Genomic DNA, 23,067 nt, shown 5'->3' with positions numbered 1-23,067 from the left:
ATATTATTAACAAAAAGACCCAAATGCTCTATGAAAGAAAATAATTATTACAAAAATGGGATAGCTCTACCAACTCTATTATTCAGAATAGGATGATTTAAAATGGCAAGAAAAATCAATCAATTTACAAATAATTGTCATGCATCTATTTTACTTACAGTCAGAAGAATATATAAGAGAAAGGTCAATACTGAGGACTTTAATGCACTTATCCATTTCTGAATCCTGGGAAGAATATGTAACAGCCAGATGGATACTACGGTAACTCTAGAGGGCATGACTGTTTTATCCGCAAATTCTATGGGGCTTCTATAAAAGGGGGAGCAAGGAAGGGAGAAAGAGATGGATATCTTAAAGAGACTGTGCAACTCTAAACCTTAGTAAAAGGAAAGGGAGTGGGTAACATTATAGAATCTTAAAATGAAAATGTGATTTTCCTCTGACTTTTGATTAATACTTATGCCTAAAAGACTTCATGTACTCTCTGCCAAAACAGGACTCAAAAAAGTAAGGAAAAGGGATGGTGCAATGTGAAGTCATGGAATAAGAGGCAGGGCTAAAAATGGGTATAAAGTATAAACCAAGGGGGCGCCTGGGTGGCTCAGATGGTTAAGCATCTGCCTTCGGCTCAGGTCATGATCCCAGGGTCCTGGGATCGAGTCCCGCATCGGGCCTCCTGCTCCTTGGGAGCCTGCTTCTCTCTCTCTCTCTCTCTCCCTCTGTCTCTCATGAATAAATAAAAGAAAATCTTTAAAAAAAAAAAAAATAAAAATAAAAATAAAGTATAAACCAAGGACACTTCCTTATTGTTCCACATGTAGGCTATAGTATTAAAGTGCCCTTAGTTCAGGAATTACTGCATAGACTACTCTTATCATTAAGAAAAAAAGAACGGTCATTAAAAATCATATTTTTGGTATAATATCTGAAAAATCTTTATAATAGAACACAAAGATATATATGTAGCATGATCCCAAATATATGCATTTATCTATATAAATTTATCAGTATATATATTTAAAAACTGGTGGTATATACATCAAAATGCTAAAAGAGTAAGTTTTTGATAGAGTTACTTTAGGAAATAAGTAACTTATATCTTGCTTATCTTTTTATTTTTTTGGTACTAGATACTATATTAAAAATATTCCTTTCTATGAATTTTAATTTTTAAAAGTGCAAAAAACTACCATATTAGACTATGATCTCAAGCTTATCTTTTAAAGTAAACTATACTTTCTAAATTGTCTATAATAAAAATTAATTATCCATCAGTCAGAAAAAAAGGATATCTATTTACTTTCTAAACAAGAAGGTGTTTACTAAAGATTCGAACATTTGGTTGGCATTTTATTATTTTAACCTATTCCCTTAAGTACTTAAAAGAACTCCTGTATATTATAAATTGAAAACCAGTGTTTTTGAAGTATGATGGAACAGCAGGAATTGAAGCAAAGTACAGTGTCTTAAAGTCAATCCATTCATTACCCAGGTGTAGCTATAGACCAAAGACTTTCTTTACCTATTGCTGTCACCTCACATTCTTCACTTACCAATGCCAACTTAAGTTAACCTTACAGTTGATAGTTTCCTTAGTTTTTACATCTAAAATTTTCTCCCAACAATAAAATTAAAGACCATAGTTTCTGGAGCCTAAGGCGTGGCTGGGGGATTACTCACTATCCACCCACATATAATACCTCCAAGATGTACCTCAATGAATTCCCATTTACAAAATTTTGAAACACTGTGTTCCAAAAGTATATAATGTGGAATATTAGTATTTTCTTTGTATATTTCATAACATGTTTCCATGATGAATATTTTCTCCATCAAAGGAACTGAGAAACTGGAAAAACAGTCCTTATTCACCAGTACATTTCATTCCCATTATCTTTTCCCTTCTAAACCCTAAAAAAATTGCCAGCAAAGTTCTGAGTCACACTCGGTTATTGAAAAAAGTAATCTAAACCTACGTATGGGCAGTGAGTAGAATACCCTGATTAGAAATAACAGTTTTAGTTTAAAAATTCAGTATTTCCAAAGTTAATTCTAACTAGAGTTATCCTAGAAGTGCAGTCACTGAGCTACATAAAAAGGCAATACAACTTGGTAAAAGCTTAAGAACAAAGTGTTAAATGGCAAAATATTATCTGAAAAGAACGGACATGTGTGGTGACAAAGCAGAAGGCAAGCACAACAAAAATGACATATAAATACTAAAGATTTTGTTCTAACTTCAGGTTAGCTGTAAGAAAAGAAGTATATGGAAGTAGAAAAAATTTACATCAATGTAGACTCTTTCCCAGGATCAGAGTCTAAATAAGGGTTCAGCAAACTACTGGCCCATAGGCCAAATCCTGCCCACCTGTTTTTGCATGGCCCACAAACTAAAAATAGTCTTTGTGTTTTTAAATGGTTATTTAAAAAAAAAAAAGGCAAAGATTATGTGATGAAGACCTTTACAGAAAATGAAATGTGGTCCTTTGCAAAAGAGTTTGCCAACCCCTGCTCTAAGCTAATAACTTTTCACAAATCTGAAGCATTCTCAATACGTTATTTATTCTTTTTACACTTAAAAAAAAATCACCACTTTGAGAAAGTACAGGTTATCAAAACCCAACCAATTTAAATACACATAGGTTCTATAATGAAACTAGTTAAGAATGAAGCAAGAAAAGGATCAAGACTTTTTTTTTTTTTTTTTTTTTTTAAAGTAAGCTCTATGCCCGATGTAGGGCTCAAACTCAGGACCCTGAGATCAAGAGTTCCATGTGCTACCAAACTGAGCCAGCCAGGAGTCCAAAGACCTTACATTTCTAATTAGTATTATTTCCAGCCTTTCAAATGGAATAAACTTTTAGATCGGGTACATAGGTTACTAACGTTCTTTGCAAAAGAAGATAAAGCCACTTAAATTAATTCAGTATAACATTAATTGAAGGAAAGTTATTCCACATATTTTCCTTTACTCCCAGCTAAAGTGCTATTTTTTAATTTGCTGAAGTGGTTAAAAAACAAAACAAAACAAAACAACCTTTCTTTTTTTTTATTTTTTTTTAAAGAGTTTATTTATTTATTTGAGAGAGAGAGAATGAGAGACAGAGAGCACGAGAGGGAAGAGGGTCAGAGGGAGAAGCAGACTCCCTGCTGAGCAGGGAGCCCGATGCGGGACTCCATCCCGGGACTCCAGGATCATGACCTGAGCCGAAGGCAGTCGCTTAACCAACTGAGCCACCCAGGCGCCCACAAAACAACCTTTCTAAAAGAAATATACCATGCTGGCAAAAGTTAATCTTGATAGAGCACAAACATTTCTGGTGATACAATAAAAACAGGCACAATCCTTTCGGAAAGCAATTACGGTATTTATCAAGAATCATACAATGTTCATAGCCTTGGACACTGCAATGCTACTTCTGGTAAACGATGCTTGAGGAAACATGGTTTTATCTTTTTTAAATGAGTTATAATAGAGATATACTAAACGTGGCATCCTAAAAAAATTACATAGGCATTTAATACTGACCCACAATCTTGCTATTTATCTATTTTCAAAATATACTTCACATCCATGCATCCACCACCACCACTATCACCCTAGTTCACGACAACTGTTTTGTCTCATGCAATTTCTTACAACTGCTTACAACAGAGATCCCTGTTGTTACTCTTATATGTTCTCCACAAAGCAGCTAGTGATCATTTTTAAACGTAGGTTAGACCATGTCACTCGCTTGCTTTAGGACTTCTAGTAACACCCCTTCCTTTTTAAAAATAAAATCCAAAGAAGTTACCAGTCTTCTTCAACACGTCTGTATTTCCTTCACAGAATGTATTATAATATATAACTACGGTTTAAGTGTATACCCCCTACTATGCTGTGAACTCCATGATGGTTGGGCTCACATCTGCTCTGTTCACTGTACACCCTATGTGTAAAGTCTTGAATACCACAGGCAACCAGTACTGTCTGATGAATAAATTCAACATAAATATATGCATACACTATAACAGTCTTATAGAAATAAGCACAGGTTTAAGATATTGTAAATTATATTAAAACAATGAAGTTGTAAATTTTAAAATTATATTAAGAGTATTTTAACAAATGTATTCAAGCAAGTTTTATAGGATATGAAACCTTTAATGTAAAAATATAAACAAAACATGAGAAAAATTTAAAAAACATTTTTGGGAGGAAAGAGTAAGATTGCAGAGACCACAGGGGCTTTCAACTGCATTAAGTTTTATATCTTGAAAAAGAAAAAGGATCTACACCAAATATTGCAGAATGTGAAGATATGAAAAAGCTGGTTGGTGCATACATGATGTTCATTATATTAATTTTCCATACGACATTAAGAATGTACCAATTTCATTACCACTCACTAGCAATGGATTTTATATGTTTATTTTTCTTTAAATTTTGTCAATTTATTAAGCTAAAAATTCTTATTGTTTTAATATCCATTTCTTTGAGGACTGTTACTTTTTTCATATTTCCATATTTATTCCCATCACCTGGAATTTTCATCTTTTCTGCACTGACCTGTATAATTTTTTAAAGTGTTTTCCAGTTTATTAAGACACCTTTAAAGGGGGGAACCTGGCTGGCTCAGTCAGAAGAGTATGTGACTCTTGATCTTGGGGTAATGAGTTCAAGCCCCACGTTAGGTTAGAGATTACTAAAAAAATAAATTAATTGAAAAAAAACACCACACACCTTTAAGTGTTGTTTTATATACAGAAACTTATCTGTAGACCCAATTAGAGGAATTTGAAAATTAATACTAAATCGTTCAAGACGAGATAAACTTGTTGACCAGGACATCACTTTGTCAATTTTCTATTATAATTAATAGTAACCAAGTCACTCAGTATGTTCATCTTTTCACAGACTCAAGTTTGTTTTTCAACTCAGGCAGTGAAACCCTGAATGGGAAGACACTACAGTAAACAAACAAAAATGGTATGTCAGATGCTGTGATAAGCATATTACAAGTATTATCCCATTTAATCTCCATCTTCATGCTGCTGATTCCATCAGATGCTCTTGTAAATATGAATAGGACTGCTGAAAATGTCAGCTAAAGCATTATTTGAGGATTTACTTTAGAAATGTTTGTAAGGTTTTCTTAATGCATTAAGTGCCATGACTACTTTTCATGTATTGCTAAATATAATAACCCCTACAGGAAAAAAGGAGAAACTCACTTTTACTCTCTTAATGCTCAAGTATTTTGTTACTCTTCCAAAAAATTATGTTAATCCATCACAGAATGATATGTTCCACACTACTGGTTATAAGCCATCAAAGGCTGCTGTAGACAGCTACTTTTTTTTTTTTTTAAAGATTTTATTTATTTGACAGAGAGAGACACAGCGAGAGAGGGAACACAAGCAGGGGGAGTGGGAGAGGGAGAAGCAGGCTTCCCGCTGAGCAGGGAGCCCGATATGGGGCTCGATCCCAGGACCCTGGGATCATGACCTGAGTCAAAGGCAGATGCTTAATGACTGAGCCATCCAGGCGCCCCTAGACAGCTACTTTTCAAAGACAGCTAGAATCATGTATAATAGCCAGATATGTCTGAATTATAATAGGAAAGAAACATGGAATTTGGGAGATACAAACCCAGGCTTATTAGTTCATTCCCACCTACCCACTCCATTCTCCCTTGCATCATAGGGACACTTACTAAACACCTACTAAGTGTTATATACCATGCCAGGAGTTATAAAGTTTCTGACTTCAAAGAGCTAGGTCTGGCAGAAGAGATATGATATACAAATAATTAAAATACAATAAAATATTGTATTGAAATAAATGCACCACCATATTCAGGACAAAGTACAATGGTGGCAACAGGAAGGAGAGATCAACTCTGCTTAAAGGGGTTAAGAAACACAGGGGAGGAGAGGGCCACTTGAGGTGATAAGGAGCAAAAAGAACACATAAAAACATGAAGCATATGTTGAGTACATGGAACCAAGAAGTTCAATACAACTTTAACTTAGAGGGATTTTAGGTAAGTAGAAGTGAAACTCGACAATCAGGCAGAAGTCAGCTTATGGAGGGTCTTGTATGCCACATTAAGGAATTTGGAACTTCATCTTATACTAAACTACTAGAAGGTTTTTAAGTAGGAAGGAAACATCAGATTTACCAGATTCACTGTTAGCATTATTATGAAAAATTATAGAAAGGGAGCAGGTTGGAGGCTGGAAGATGAGTTAAGAAGCTATTACAAGAAATGATAGAACTTGAAGGCAGCAACAGCAGTAGAGAGGGAGAACATTAGTTAAGAGAAATATTTAACGGGGAAAACTGGCAGAACTACCTTATACACTGCTGGTGAGAATGTAAACATTGCAAGCACCGTGGAAGCGTCTGACAGCTGCTCAGAAAGTTAAACATAAAGGTACCACGTGGCTTTGCAATTCTACTTCTAGATACATACCCAAGAGAACTGAAAATACATGTTCACCCAAAAAGTATACATAAGTGTTTACAGCAACATTATTCAAAACAGCCAGAAAGAGGAGACAATCTAAATACCCATGAACTGATTGATAAACACAATATGGTATTATCCATACAACAGAATATTATTCGACCATTAAAGGAATGAAGTGTTGAACTTCAGGATGAACCCTGAAAACATTATCCCACATGAAAGAAGCCAGACACAAAAGGTCACATATTGTATGATTCCAATTATATGAAATATTCAGAATAGGTGAATCCACAGAGACAGAAAGTAAATTACTCGTTACCAGGAGTGGCAGAAGAGACTAGGGAGTGAATGCTTATGGGTACGGGGCTTCTTTTCAAGGTGACAAACATGTTATGGTCATTTGTGAATATACTAAAAACCACTAAACTGTATATTTTAAAAGGATGAATTTTATGCTATATGGATTTTATCTCAATTTTTTTAATGGCAGTTTAGTGACTGGGCATAGGAACAGAGGGTAAGAGTAGAGGAAAAGATGAGTTCAATTTGGGGCAAGTCGAATTCCACGTTTATGGGTTGTTCTGGTGGCCATGACCTGGAGGCAGCTTGCTATACAGATCTGGCGCTCAGGACAGAAATCTAGACTAAAGATATACTCCTGAATTGTCCATCTAGGGGCAGCTGCAGAACTCCACTTACTTGTGGTATGAGTGCGGGCAAACTACTTTAATGTCTCATGTACTGTAAGCCATTGTTCCCTCAGCGGTAAAAGTAGGTAAATAATACCATACAGGATTTTGCATAGCTTAGGATTAAAGACTATGAAAATCCTTTATAAAATGAAAAGTGCTATAACAAGTTAACTGTATGATTTTATATATTACATTGCACATGCTATTACAGGCCAAAAAGGTTAGGGGCTAGGCCACTGGCTACTATGAACTACACGGCAACAGTAGTATCCTGTCTTTATAAGATCACTGAACAACTACACTTGGACTACTTTTTGCAAAACTGGTCACCATATTTCAAAATAAATACAATGGTGCTGGACAAGCTCCAGGGAAGGAGGGCTAAAACTCTGAAGATTACAAAGGATCTCTGTTTTGATTAAGCAGCAAGGGTGTTAAAAGAGCTTGTTCTCATGACAGAAGTTTTGGTTAAGATATTCATTAATAGTAAAAATAAAGAAAACAAAAATTTCTTTACTAAATACTTTATGAGAATGTTGAATCTTCGCTTAAGACTAGAGAGAATAAAATGTGTACTACTTGCAAGAGATAAAACTGGTTCAAAAATCTGAATAAACTCAAGGAAAATCTGCATAACAGATTTTGAAAATAAAGATATAATAAGCATACATCTGTAACTATTGAAGTCATGTGGCATTCTGCCATAAATTATCACTCGATGCCAAGGTCAGAATGTGAGGCAGGATCGAGCATGGATCCAATCTTAAAACTACAGATGCCAATAAAATTTTCATGTTTTGTTATTATATCTCTCTCAGCTCTTCTTTAATTGGCCTAATACCAAATTCTTTATCCAAGATACCTCTGCATTGTCCAATCTGTTGAGGCTTTCAAAAGGGGAAGAAAGTAAATATGAAGTAATCTAATGGTAGATAATATGTTAGTGACTTTTCTCCCTCAAAAATGAGTATTTACTTTTCCCTCTCAGAAAGTATTATGCTCATTTTTAAAAACCAAATACTAGAGATGAGTCTGACTAAACTACCATATTTTATGTACATATCCACAGTTTTATATAAATGGAATCAAACTCTACACAATGTACTATGATGCAGCTTCACTTACATAATGGGTATTTTTCAATGTTAGTACATACAGATCTACCTAATCTTTTTGACAATGATATAATTTGTATAGCTATATCATAATTTACTTTACCCATTGGTAGCCATGCGGATTATTTCCATTTTCAAAAGTCATAAACAACACTGCAAGAAACATTCCTATGTGTTATACATCTTTTTTTTTTTAAAGATTTTATTTATTTATTCATGAGAGACAGAGAGAGAGAGAGAGAGAGAAGCAGAGGGAGAAGCAGGCTCCCCGCCGAGCAGGGAGCCCAATGCGGGGCTCAATCCCAGGACCCTGGGATCATGACCCGAGCCGAAGGCAGACGCTTAACCATCTGAGCCACCCAGGTGCCCCCATGTGTTATACATCTTAAACATTTATCCAATTGAATGGTTGGGATAAATTCCTAAAAGTGAAATTACTTGGTCAAAGAACATGCAGTTTACATTTTGATACATACTGCCAAACTGACTTCCAGAACGTTTATAAGAAGGTACACTTCCACTACCTCATTAAGAGTACACTTGCCTACACACCCTTCCCAGCAGCCAATATCAAAGTGAAAAATTTCATTGTTTTGAACTTGCATTTTTATATTAATAAAGTATCTTTTTATATGTTTATATGTCATTTGTTTTATTTATTTTTGATGGATAGGTTGTCTATTTATATCCTTAGCTTCTTTTTTATTCCATTTGGATGTTTGCTTTTTTCTAATTTATATATGAGAGCTTCCTGATGGATATATGATGCAAATACTTTTCCCAGGTTTCCTTGTATTTTTAATGATGTCTTAATTTTCATATACCCAAATAGCTCAATCTTTTCCTAGATGTTTTCCTAAGTGGTTTATGAATATTTTGACAATGGAAAGGATCCCTACTTTTGTCAGTGAAGAAAAATGTTTAATCCCAATTCCATGAATACAGAAGCTAACCTAATGTTAACTCACTTGATCTGTATTACTTAAGATAATACTGCAAGAAAAGAATTGAAGACTGATACTTTATTTCAACAGCTGTCTGATATTTAACAATGAAATGTATACAAGGTAGAACCAGGGTTCTCACCATGGGAGAAAAAGATAATGGAGGAAGGTGAGGAAGAAGGAACTCATGATTTTTAAATAAAATATATTTCTCAGTTCTGTCTGTTGAAAGGGTCTAGAAGCAGTGACACCCCAGTAGCAATAAGCATACCTAACATCTAGGTCTTTTTTTTTTTTTTTAAAGTAATCTCCACACCCACAGAGGCAGCCAGGCACCCCTCTAACATCTGGGTCTTAATTTCTAAATACCATTCCCCACCAAAAGGAATCAGGACTCTTAGGACAAATGGCTGAATCCAGGGTGAAGACACGGAAAGTACAACGTGCACCTGGAACACACTGTGCCGGAAAATAAGAAAGAGCTCAGAATCTGATAGAGACCTGTCAAAAGGATACAGAGGCCAGCTTGAAAGGGATTCATTGGCCATATCAAAAACAAATCTGAGGGGCGCCTGGGTGGCTCAGTCATTAAGCATCTGCCTTTGGCTCAGGTCATAATCCCGGGGTCCTGGGATCGAGCCCCATATTAGGCTCCCTGCTCAGCAGGAAGCCTGCTTCTCCCTCTCCCACTCCCCCTGCTCATGTTCCTGCTCTCGCGGTCTCTCTCTCTGTTAAATAAACAAATAAAAATCTTAAAAAAAAACAAAACAAAAAAAAAACAAATCTGAGATCAAAAAATAAAGTACAGTAATAGACTTGAATATGTTGAATAAAAAAAGAATCCATGTGTCCACACTAATACAAATAAGAAAAAAACAAACAAGGGGAGAGAAGAGAAAAGAGAGAGCCCTTATTTATGGATGTTGGGGCACCTGGCTGGCTCAGTCAGTTAAGCGTCTGCCTTCGGCTCAGGTCATGATCCCAGGGTCCTGGGATCAAGCCCCATGTTGGGCTCTCTCTGCTCAGTGGAGAGTCTGCTTCTCCCTCTCCCTCTGCCCCTCCCCCTGCTTGTGCTCTCTCTCTCTCTCTCTCTCTCTCTAATAATAAATAAATAAATAATCAATCTATGGTAGATGTTAACTAGGAAGTATAGAAGATGTTAACTAGTAATGATAGGGTTATAAGATGACCTACCATTCTGCAACCACTATTGTAGTAATTTATTCTGGCAAGGATTATCATGGACGCTGTATCCCACTGAGTGCAAGTATGTTGGAGAACAGGATAGTTTATAGTCTCAAAGCATCTCCCCTTAGGGTACATACTAAAGAAAAAGAAGATACCTTTACATCGACAGAAAACTGATAGACATCACCTTAACCAAATAATCAATGTAACCTGTTTAACGCTAACAGGTATTCACAGTATTACTTTTCACTACTTTTCCATAGGTCGGAAATTTTCAAAATAAGCAGCTGAAAAATTACCTAACATAAGCACTGTGTCCCTATTTAATCCTCTCAAATATTTTATTTTTACTACCCATTTCTACTAATTTTATTAAGATTACAATAATATAATTGCCTATAAACCTAGGCACCCTGTGACAATATAGTTAGAGGAGATGCAAGAAATCTAATGCCCTCCTAAAGCACAAAGCCTCTAAATTACATTAAATAGAATTAGGATCATTGTCCAGAAGCACGCTCTTCAAAATACATTTAAGGCCAGAAAGCTTCATGAAGACAGTGCGATCTGGTCCCTTTTGCTTCTCAAAGTATCTCCAGCCCCTAGGAAGCCTGTATGGTAGAGTGGGCACTGAATAATTATTATGGAATTAAGGAATTAGTCGTGTTGTTAAAACCAGAATCTTGTTAAAACCAGAATCTTTTAAGAGATGCCAAATCATAAAAATATTTTTTCCTTTCACTTATTTCTGTTACCAACTTTCACTTCTATGTTTGTAAAGCTTTGTATTTATAAAAATTCAAGTAAGAATAAAACATGTCTGATAATTTTTAACATTCAGGTCTCAATAAGCAGTTATTATTATTAAATACTTATTCTTAAATTGACCTAAACACAAGGCCTGCATTTTGTGTTACTTTATTCTAAAAATCAGGTGCTCACAACTATTCTACAGTACTATAAAAAAAAAATCTATACGATGTGAACTGTCACAATTACCACTTTCCAATAGGCCCTTTCCTAACACCCCATGTAACACATCACTAAGCTTTGAGGTCTGTAGCGTAGCTCCTATGTGCATGGAAAGAAATTCAGAGTCAAAGTGCCACTTTTTATTCCCATTCCCTCAAAGTAACCTCAGTAAGGGTTAACAACGGAACCACCCCATTTTCTCCTTCACTGCCACATTTCCTTTCTTAGTTAAAAATATTCACCTATGTATTTAATTAGTTAGGCCTAACTAGTTCACACAGTAATCTTAATATTAGCAGAGAATAAAACTGACACTTTAGATTTTTAAAAATTATATAAAATGACTTCTAAATAAAACTGACTTATTTATAAACTGATCATACCCACAGTTTAAGTAGGAAAAATACCCAAACCTGGTATTTCATTGTTACTTATTATAAAAGCAAATAAATTGACCAGTAGAGGGCACTCACTTGAAAGGGGGGGGAAGAGCGGGCCAAAGCCTTGAGAAATGCATTTACAAAATTACTGTGTACTTTATTTTAAAAACAATGTTTTAATAGAATGCTAGAATCAGCTAAAATAATATACTATTAGTTTAGAAAAGGTAAAGTTTAAATCTGTGCTATGTTAGAGTATCTATCATAAACCTTATTCAGAGACTTCAAGTTGACAGAGATGTTGAAAGCTTTATATAACACATAGGAGGGTCTCAACCTCAGCACTACGGACACTTGAGGCCAGCTCACTGTTGTGGGAGCTATCTTGTGCACCGTAGGAAGTTTAACAGCGTCCCTGCCTCCAAAGTGCCAGTAGCAGTGCCCCTTCTCAAGACGTAACAACCAAAAATATCTCTAGATATTGCCAAATGTCCCCGGGAAACAAAGTCACTCACCCCTCATTGATAACTACTGCTACATTAAATATAAGACCAGAAAAATAACGGCTTTCAACATTATACAATGCTTTCTTTTCTCACACCATTCTTCAATACTGGTTTAATAGTACAAATGATCTAGCTACTACACCTTATTCAGCAAGTAAAATAAATTCCATAGTTAACATGAAAAAGTAAAAAGAGAAACTGATAAATCTTGAATAAATACTCCACAGCTCAGAGCAATAAAGATGGAACAAATCAATCCAATCAAGAATCCATCATCCTTACTGAGTAGGAAACTTTCATCGAAGAAGGGCATAATACTTAGACTGAATTATAAGTGTCACATTAACAGAACTCTTCTGGAACTCTTTGGTGAACTTCACAAAAGATAAAGGTAAAATGTTTCAAAACAGAAGCTGATTATCATGTACACAGACTCAAATATAAGCATGATCTATCTATGCATCATGCCCGTTTAATTTTATATCATATCTCTGCCATTAAGATGCCACTGGAGAGGAAGCTAAGTTCAAATTTTGGTATATCGATAAATCTGAATCAGCCTCCAATATTAAATATCTTCCTAGCTTAAAGACTAATTTCTCATTTTTAAAGCTGTGTATACAAGGGTACAGTGGAAATCCCACTTAACTTGGTCTCAGAAAACTTAAAAGTCCACTATTTACTAGCTAAGTATTCTCAGGCAAGTTATAACCTCTGAGAGACCATTTTTATCTATAAAATGAAAGAAACAATGACCACCTTCTTTATCTACCTCCTAGTATAAATCTTTGTAAATTCTAAACCACTAGAAAATGGTATTCTTTAATTTTTAAAAAAATTTCCATTTGTTTTAGTTCAGGAAAACTGATGAGAATTCCAAATGCGCAGTCTATGTGCTCCTTCATTTTCTCTTTGACCTACATTATTCACCAATCAAAACCTAATAGCAGTAGTGATATCCCCAAATCTCCTTTTTAAACTTTTTATTATAAAAAATCAAGTCAGCATTTTTGCTTAACCACTGTTTATTAAAATAAGCTACTAAATTATCTTGTCTTTCTTGTAATTGAACTACACCAAGAATTTAATGTGTCAGTTCCCTAAGACTCACTGTAATTTGGAAGACAAGAGACAATCTCTGATAGTTTTTCCCGGATGGCTAAACTAGTGAGGGAATGTCAAAGTTTCAAAGTTCACAGGTAATCAATGCTTCCCCAGAGTCAAGTCTTCTGCCCTGGCAGAAATCATAATCAGAGTTAGGGGTTTGAATTTATAAACTTTTTCTACCTTCACTCAAAGGATTAACTTTTGGCTTTATTTTAGATCTATATTGTACTTTTAACAATTCTGACAGAAAGGCTTCCCAACATGTTTTATCACATTATCTCGTATAGCACACAGGAAACAGAGTGTAATGGAATCCCTTGGACTTTCAAAGAAGATGGAGAGCACTTCTGCTAAAATCACCTTCCAAAATCCCAGGAAAACTTCTGTGTTTAACCGGAATTCTATTAAAACTTCCTTTTACTTCTGATTTAAATGGAGTATGCCAAGTAACCCTGGTTTTCGAATTGGGTGAACTATTTAATCCTCCTCAAAGAAAAAAAGAAAAAAACAAACAGCACCGAACTGACTTGTCAAGAGAAAATATAGAAGACTATTATACAGGTGGTCCACTTCAGTTAGACTCTTCCCCTTTCTTCATGCCAAATAAAAGCTGGCTAGATTTAAATCATATCTTTGCAAATAAGTGTCATTTCTCTCTTTTTTTCCTGCAGTACCAAAAATATTTGACATTTCCTTATGAAGCTGTCTAATCAATCCTCAAAGTTCTAACTGCATAAACATCTTGCCAAGGCCACCAATGCCCTCAGAATCTACCTCAATGCAGTCAAAGTGTTCTTGAAGACATCGTACAGCACAGTCCCTTAACAGGGCATCTTAACCTGTTCCAGATTCCACAGCGAGAGACTCAGAGAAAGTTCTGGGAAATTTTTCAGAGCTGATTAAAAAAATGATATGATCTGCAGACCCAGAATAAAAGCTAAGGGATTAGGACTGCTTAACCTGGGATAACAAGTCTAAGAAATAAACTAACAACATAAGTCTATTTCAAAGACAGGTGATATATTTATTTCCATCTCCACTGATGTTGCAGTTAACATATATATTCAGATTATGTGTAAAATACGTTCATAATTACAATCTGGAAGTGAGTTAACAAGGACAGTGATGTGCCATCCCCTCCTGCAGGTCTTTAGGATTAAATAAATCCTTATCTGCTTGAGATAATTTGAGTATAGCGCTGCCAGAAGGCAGTAGGAAATATTATGTGACCTCTCAAGGTCTCTTGCAGGCCTTTATTCTATTATTTTGCTGTTGGCCTTTACTTTGGCAATTTTTCATGAATTAAAAAAGTTTAAAAAATTTAGTAATCAATTTGTAATAAAAGCAATTCTAACATTTCTTTGAGTAAATTAAAAGAGGGCTGCAAAGCAAAGGTAGGGATTGATAGTGGTACCCTTATGTAGCACCTGATACAGATACAGATATAAAATACACAAAGAATGAGATTTTAAAATGTATCAGTAGCTAGCTATAGGTTCTCCCCTACTTCAATGTGAAAACGGAAAATGCTACTAATTAAGTGTTTTTTTATTTTTTTTATTTTTTTTTTTTTAAGATTTTATTTATTTATTTGACAGAGAGAGAGCCAGCTAGAGAGGGAACACAAGCAGGGGGAGTGGGAGAGGGAGAAGCAGGCTTCCCGTGGAGCAGGGAGCCCAATGCAGGACTCGATCCCAGGACCCTGGGATCATGACCTGAGCCGAAGGCAGATGCTTAACGACTGAGCCACCCAGGTGCCCCTAAGTGGTTTTTTTAAAAACCAACCACCAAATGATTACATTTTACCAGTACAATTCAACTATAACCTGTATGTGACATTAAAATGGCAAAAAAGGGGAGCCTCGGTGGCTGAGATGGTTAAGTGTCTGCCTTCAGCTCAGGTCATGATCCCAGGGTCCTGAGATGGAGCCCCACTTCCCACTTCCGGCTCCTGGCTCAGCAGGGAGCCTGCTTCTCCCTCTCCCTCTGCCTCTCCCCCTGCTCATACTCCCTCTCTATCTCTGTGTCTCGAATGAATAAAATCATTTAAAAATAAAATAAAATAGCAAAAAAACCCATAAAAATAGCCATTTTTTTAATGACTGTTTGAATTTGGAAGATGTAAATTCACATCTTTACCCTCTCACCGAACTCTGAAATACACTTAAAATTAAAAAACACATATACTAACATAGAACGAACATTATACCTCTTAATATTCTCTAGAGAGAAGGGCTCTCCAAATCTCTGGTTGTATATATAACTTCAGAATGAAGCCATGGAACCCAAGTACATTTCGGAAAACTTGGTAAAATCATTTTCAGTATAACTGCCTTGTAATGAGTAGCCACAAAAAATGATCAGAGAAACCTTCTTTTTGTACCCAAAGAATGGGCCTGCACAAATCAATATGCATATTAAAATAAAATTTACCTCTATTGTAGGATCATATTCATCCACAAAGTGATTCTGAATTAGCTGTATCGTCAAGGCACTCTTGCCTACGCCACCAGCTCCAACTACCACAAGTTTATATTCAGTCATTTTCAGCAGGCCTTATAATAAAAATAATGAAAATGTGACTAAATTAGAACATGTGGTTAATATAAATTAGAACATGAGGTTAATATAACCCACTCTATCAATACCTTTTAACACAAATTCACCCTTATATAAAAAAATTATTTCAAAATGCTTCACCAAATTCAGTGATGAAAACTTCACTTGACTACAGATGAGTATTGTAATGAATTGCACTTTGTTTACAAACTCTCCCATCAACATTTGAGAAAAATGCATTCAGAGTACAAAGTTCTTTTATCTTATATTCAGGTTGTTCTATCTAAACAGCCAGTCTGCTGTTCTGTAGCAGTTAATGGCTCTCAAAGGAACATGCCATGACTTCACTCAGTAGAAGAGCCTATACCCTGTGGACACACCCACACAAAACTTGTTGACAGCTACCTCTACAGTATTCCTAGTTGACTCTGGCCCCTAAGAGTTACAAGTGGATACGCTGAGTGCCTTTGTCAGAGCCAACAGCTATAGAAAACTTTTTAAAAGCATCATCATAGCAGTTCTCCTGGAGTTAACAAGAGTCAGATGGGGGGCAAAGGGAAGACTGACAAATAAAGCTGGATTGTGTAGTAGGGAAATAAAAATTGAGACACCAAAGCAGATTTGATAACATTTCAATCTGTAAAATATCTGCTGGTGAAAATAATGGTGTATAAAAACTAAGAGAATTTTAAGAATTTTGAACTATTCAGTATGGGTGACTTCATCATCTGTCACAATATATAATCCTATATTAGTGCTGAGAAAAGCACTTTGCACCAGAAAAAATTAAGTATATAAAATTTAAAGATAAGCACTGCTTTTAATGAGAGGAATTTTAAAAGCTGTAAGTGAATACTTCTCAGCGACTTTTACTCTCTGCTCCTTGTACATAGTCTCTCAACAACTGAAATAAATATTGGCAACTTATAAGGTTGACAGCTCAAGACAGAAAATATTTTTTAATCAGCTGTTTCAAACTTTTTGAAATAAAGTGAATTTATTTAATTTTATCTTCTTCTCCCCCAATAACTACATTATTAAAAATAAGGATTGAACTGCAGAAAGAATGGCAGTAAATGCACAATAATTACAGGATAAGTTATTCTAAATTAATGAATGTGCAAATATAAACACTATAGTGCATGCAGTATTATATTAACTGAAGACCAAGAATTATCCAAATAAGCCCCCACAAAGAAAGTTCCAAATGATAACATACTAACCATTACTTCCTTACACTATTCCTGAGTCTTCTCACAAAGAACAGTTAGGCTAGACAACTGTTGTATCAAAGACTATTATATTACAGCCCCCTGGCCTATTTTGTGCCACCCAGCCTTATTTGCTAGGCCACCTTGGGAGCCTCTCCCAAGCATTTATCTTATCCTGTTCGCTCCCGCTTTTTTATTCCAAATACAGGCAATAGGAAATGGGGAACAATGAGGAGAATCACACCAAAATGTACTCTAGCTCCCTGCCTATCCCACCCCCTAAAACAATTTGGGTAGCCTAGAACAGTAGTTATCAAACTGTGGTCCAAGTATCCAGCAGCATTCCTAAAACTTTTGGGGGGTCCAAGAGGCCAAAACCAATAATACTAATACCATTACTACTGCAATGTTATTTACCCTTTCCACTCTTATTCGTTAACAAGTGTAGTTTTCCAGATGTGATCACAATAGAGTGCAGAAGCAGACAAGCAGATGTCTTCTATTAAGCAATATAGTTAAAGAGATTAGCAAAAATGTGAAACAATGCCACTACTCTAATTTTTGTTTGTTTTGAAAAAGTCTTCATAAAAATGCTATTATGTTCCCAAGTAATAGGCTTATTATTTCTATTTTTAAATGAATTAATTTTGTAAATTCTCGGTTTTAATTTGTATTATGGTACTTATTGACATACCCCATATAGGGATCTTCAATAATTTTCAAGAGTATAAGGTGTCCTTGCAGCTAAAAAGTTTGCTAGCCTAGGAGATACAGTGAACAAGATAAGAGATTAGAGCTTAACTGTTTAAGTGCTGAGAAACACACACCTTCTGGTCTACCTGTTTATGCAGCTGTTCTTTCTGGAAAAGAAAAAAAATCCCTGAATTATTTTAGAAACCAAGTAATATTTAAATCCACTGGAGAGAACTGGGTTCCCAAGGAGACTTACTGAAAATCATAGGCCAGAAAGAGCCCCCTCACCCAAAGCTAAGACAGCTACGGAGGGGTAAAGTGGGACTAGAACCCAACATTTTGTTAAGGGAAAAGGAAAACCACTTTTGTCATAAAACTGAATTATCCTCTCATCTACGGTCTCTTAAAATCAAGTATGCCTGAGGATGGCTACAGTCTCAAAGTAAACAGTATACTGGTATCAACCATATTTGATGTCTATAGTCTATCTCATGGTCGAGTCAGCATTTTGGACCTTAGTCACCTAAAGTGACATCACTCATATGGTTGATTCTGAGATGATGATTAGGAATAGAATTTTTCCCTTTGTAATTTCTTTTTCAACCATTACAAATAACACATATACTGTATAAAAACTAGAAAATACCTTTCTGTTTTAACCCTTGTTTTGATAAATGTCAAGATTTAAAAATGCTAGCTTAGGACTTCAGCTAAAGCATGTACATGCTTAAGAGCATTTCAGGCAGTTGGCTGGAAGATTGCTACAATTAACTCCTCTTGCAAGTCAGTTTGAAAAAAAAAATGCGCGCTATTTAGGAGTACTGTAATAACTCTTGGGACGGCGGTCAAATATGTAAGGATAAAGGTAATATACAAGAGATAGGGGAAAGGACAAGAACTGGCAAAAAAAAACTTTAAGTACGATTTTAGCTATTGCTGTCTACACTCAACTAGCAAGGAAAAAGCCCTGATTCTGCTCTGCGGGTTTTCTGTTTTAACTTGACAAAGCAAAACAGACCTTCTGGGATTAACTTTTTCCTTTTCACTAAGTCACAGGCTTTACGTTGTAGGGTGTTGGCCACCTGTTCTTCCACCACCATCTCTACCTCCACCTCCTCCTTTGTGGCCACAGCAATGTCACAGCCCATACATGGGGGAGGGGAGCAGTCAGGAACTCGGCTGCAGATGCATTTTTTCCAAACACAATAACCACAAACAGTGGTCTCTAAGCACTTTCTTAGGCTCTTCCAAAACGTGACCTCTCCTATTACTCATATACCCCCTGCACACTGGAAGGGACCACTATCCGTCGTCCAGTCCGCGCTCGAGGGAGAAGTTTATACCTTCGTCCTAGAGATGCTAGATGCAGCAGAGAAGGCAGTAACCGAGGCAGCAGAGGGCTGGGAAGGGAGGAAGAGGTGTGGGAGCGAAGGGGGAGAGAGAGAGAGAGACAGAGAGAGAGAGAGAGAGAGAGAGAGAATGAGAGAGAGAGAGAGAAGGACGACGAGGGGGAGGGGAGATCGGAGCGCATCGGGAGTAACCTCCACCGCACCCGACCGCCCCGAGGGGCAGCCCGCCCAGCCCGCGAGTTTCTCCCCGGCCGCCTCCAGCCGAGGCTCTCGGGGAGGAGGAAGGAAGGGGTTCCCCGTCCAGGAAGCAGCACAAGCGGCGGCCGCCTCTAGCCTCACCCTCCTCAGCCCCGCACCGCCCATTCCTCATTCCCCGCGTCGCCGCGTCCCCGCGCCTCCCCCTGCAGACACCCCCACCCGGTCCGCTCGCCCGCTGGGGCTCAGCGCCCGCGCCCCCTCCCCGCCCCTCCAGGGACCCCTAATTCATTCACTCGCCGCTGGCCCCACCCGGCGCCGGCGAGGAGGGTCGGGACCGGGGCAGGGGCCCAGGAAGGGTGGTCCGCTCCGTACCTCTCTCCCGCACCTGGGAGCCGCCGAGCCTCTGGCCCCCGCCGCCGCCTTCAGTGCCTGCGCCGCGCTCGCTCCCAGTCCGAAATGGCGGGGGCCGGGAGTACTGGCCGGGCAGCCGCCACCGCCGCCGCCGCCACCGCCGCCGCCGCTGTGCCTCCGCCGCCGCGGCCGCCGCCTAGGGAAATCGAGCTCCGAGCACACCGATGAGTTCGGGGCCGGGCGGCCGCAGAGGGCAGAACTATCGATGCGCGCGGCGCTCGATTCCTCTCCAGACCCGCGTGCGGGGAGGGAGCGGCTGAGGGCGGTGTGGGAAGAGGGAAGAGAGGGAAGCCTTGCGAGCGCCGCCGGGGAGAAGGAGGGGGCCGGGCCCGGCCAGCGGAGGAGGAGCGGGGCCCGGGCCGGCGGGGGAAGGGGGTGGCGGGCGGCGAAGGGTGGGGGAGCCGGGCCGGCGGAGCAGGGGGTTCTGGGCGGCGCCTCGGCGGGGCGGGGAGGAGGGACCGCCGGACCCACGCGGCGGCCCGCCTCGGGACTCTAGCCGCAGAGCCCAGCTCGCAGCCGCAGACTCGCACCCGGGCCGGCGGGTGGTGGGCTACACGCACGCCAGGGGCTCCGTGAGCGACCCTGCCGCACCCTTTCGGGGTCTACTGCGAGAAGCCGCGGGAAATCCGTCGCCGCTCGGGGTCGTTCATTAACTTATTTACTGCAAGTAAATAAACAATGCAGTGACCAAATGTGGGAGGCGACTTCGGTGACTTAGGGAGACATGAGGCAGACAGTTCCCCACCCAGGGGCTTTCTGACTATGGCTTGGTGATTACCAGCCTCAACACTGGGGGCTGGGAACCTAGCCCGAAGCCCAAACAGACATGACATAGCCTTTCATCATTAATCTTAACGGAGAGGTCTGTCGTTTATTGTTGTTGTTTTTATGAATGTTTTGAAGTCATCACAGGTCATTGTAAACAGCGACCTCAAATGTGCCTATCGCCCATGAGGGCACAAACAGAAGGCAAACTGTGTTTAAGTGCCCTTGATAGTTTAGACCTGAGGAGAATCACTCAAACATTAATTAGAAGACCGAGATGAATCAGTTAACGTTCAGGGAGTTAACACGTTTAACAACAGAACAATTAAAACTGCTAGCATAACCCAGAGTCTGATAAACTACCTAGAGAGGTAAATTGTTTGGGTGAGTTTTCAAGATTGAGGCCTGGCAGACGGGCGTCTGCATCTGAGTCTCACCTGAGTCTCAACTTCCAGTTCCGTCTCTCTAGTCCACATCCTAAAACACAATAAAATGATTATTTTAAACTATTACATCACTTAACATAGGCCTTAAACCAACTGTCACCCTTTTCTTCCTACCCCTTAGGTGGGCTGTCAACTGCAAGGCTTATTCTGGTCTTTCTCTCCTAGCACCTGGTACCAGGTGGAAGAGAGAAGAGAGGAGGTGGAAGACAGGGAAGGGGAAAGGATGTGCCTACTCTGTGTCAAGTAGTTGCTCAGTGTTTTGTACATATCATCTTATTTAATCATCACAACAACCTTATGAGGACGAATACCTTTCACTATTTTACAGATGAGGAAACAAATTTAGAGAGGTTAAAAATTGGGCCCAAGTTTCCCCTCCCCCCCCCCCAGAAATGAAATATCTGTGTCAGATCATGTTCACTCCTCTGCTCCCAGCTCTAGAGTCTCCCATCCTGCTGTGGCTTCCATCCCACCTAACAGAAAAGCAAAAATCTCCCAAGTCTTATGGCCTTAGATTATGTGACATCCCTCACCCCTTGCCTCTCTGAACTCTATCCTATTACCTTTCCTCACTTCCACACACACACACACACACACACACACACACACACACACACACACACACACACACACACACACTGGTTCCTGGCTGTTCCTTGAAAATGCCAGGCAGGCTTCTTGTGGAGGAATTTGCATTTGCTGCCTCTAACAGAACACATGTCCACTACACAGCCACAGATCTTCCTGACACAGATCTTATAGGAGACTTTTTTTTAATTTTTTGACAGAGATACAGCACAAGCAGGGGGAAAGGCAGGCAGAGGGAGAAGGAGAAGCAGGGTCTCTGCTGAGCAGGGAGCCTGATGCGGGGCTCGATGCTGGGCTCGATCCCAGGACCCCGGGATCATGACCTGAGCCAAAGGCAGCCGCTTAATGACTGAGCCACCCAGGTGTCCCCTTATAGGAGAATTATAAACGTCTCCTTCCAATGAGTTTTTCCCAAAAGATCGTCTTTGATATTGCATCTCTCCCTCCCCCCAAATCCTGTCTCTCTTCCTGCTTTCTTTTTTCCAAAACACCATATTCTAATATGCTATATAACTTATTTATTATGCTTTCTTGTCTTTCTCCCACCAGAATATTAAGCTCCAGGAGGGCAGGGATTTTTGTCTATTACTTACTGCTGTATTTCCAGTGTCTACAACACAATAGGCACTTAATAAATATTTATGGAATATTGAATGAATGAAGTTATGTACCCTCCCTCTGAACTCTGTGACTCTAAATCCTTACTTAGAGTGCCTTAAACTCTCGGTAATCTGTTTTCACTTTCTTTCCAAAAAATGCCTTTAAACTCACCCAGGTCACCTTCTGATGAACCACACCCTGTGGAGTCAAGGAAAGTGTCTGCACATAATGGACACAATGAGTTTTTGTTAAATGAATGAATTTGCACTTACTTGGATGTTGCTTTGTAGTCGCTCTTAAGTATAAACTACAGATTTATTTTGTCCAACTTCAAGTACATGATACACTCTTGTTTTCCTTGACAGCTGCTAATACAATGTTCTCCCTGTAGTTGGTGCCCCATAAATCTTGCAAGGACTATAATAAAGAGGAGAGAGCTTTATATAGCACTTTAATGCTGATTGTGAAAATTCTGGCATTAGCAGAAACCTAATCCATCTCCATGGTCTCAATTATCATCTAGGTTCGTGATTCCCAGAGCAAACCTGCATGCCACTCTGTTCTGCACACCCTATCCTCCAGCTTTACCTCACACACCTTCTCTCTTTCCTTTTCACTCCTACAGCAATGTATGCCCATGCTGTGCCAAACTTTTCCACCCTTCAGTTTTGAGTGCTTGCTCAGATGCCAGAATTCTCTTTCTTTCCTTGACACAGGGCTCACAGCAGTGGGTCTCAAAGGGAAGCACCTTGCATACTTAGGAAAATGCAAGTTCCTAGGCCGCTTACCCAGAGATTCCATTCAACTGGGGCAAGGTGATCTAGAAATCTTCATTTTTTTAACAAATCAGGTGATCCTAAACTGGTGGTGAGCAGTCTGTACACT

At 38.7% G+C, this 23,067-nt stretch overlaps 1 protein-coding gene and 1 long non-coding RNA gene across 5 annotated transcripts in view; one reads left to right on the top strand and one right to left on the bottom strand.

Annotated features, from left to right (window-relative positions):
* Positions 1-19,907, bottom strand: part of KRAS (KRAS proto-oncogene, GTPase) — a 39,540-nt gene extending 19,633 nt beyond the window's left edge. Inside the window, exons 1-3 of one of the 4 annotated variants that reach the window (XM_027593038.2) lie at positions 19,745-19,896; positions 17,935-17,992; positions 15,796-15,917 (exon numbers count right to left, since the gene is read on the bottom strand). In XM_027593038.2, the coding sequence (XP_027448839.1) occupies positions 15,796-15,906 (111 nt within the window). In that variant the 5' untranslated portion in view covers positions 15,907-15,917; positions 17,935-17,992; positions 19,745-19,896. Of the gene's footprint in view, positions 1-15,795; positions 15,918-17,934; positions 17,993-19,744 lie in introns of all 4 variants that reach the window. The other 3 variants (XM_027593039.2, XM_027593040.2, XM_027593037.2) reach the window with 3 other exon arrangements.
* On the top strand, positions 161-13,966 carry LOC113921795. The gene is made up of 3 exons (XR_003519814.1): positions 161-261; positions 4,901-4,972; positions 13,650-13,966. It is a non-coding gene; the product is annotated as an uncharacterized LOC113921795 (long non-coding RNA).
* Positions 19,908-23,067: the final 3,160 nt, after the last annotated feature.

This window comes from Zalophus californianus, chromosome 9 (genome assembly GCF_009762305.2).
Source record: "Zalophus californianus isolate mZalCal1 chromosome 9, mZalCal1.pri.v2, whole genome shotgun sequence".
NCBI lineage: Eukaryota > Metazoa > Chordata > Mammalia > Carnivora > Otariidae > Zalophus > Zalophus californianus.
Note: the sequence above shows the minus strand (reverse complement) of the source record. Positions and strands in the feature narration are given on the sequence as shown.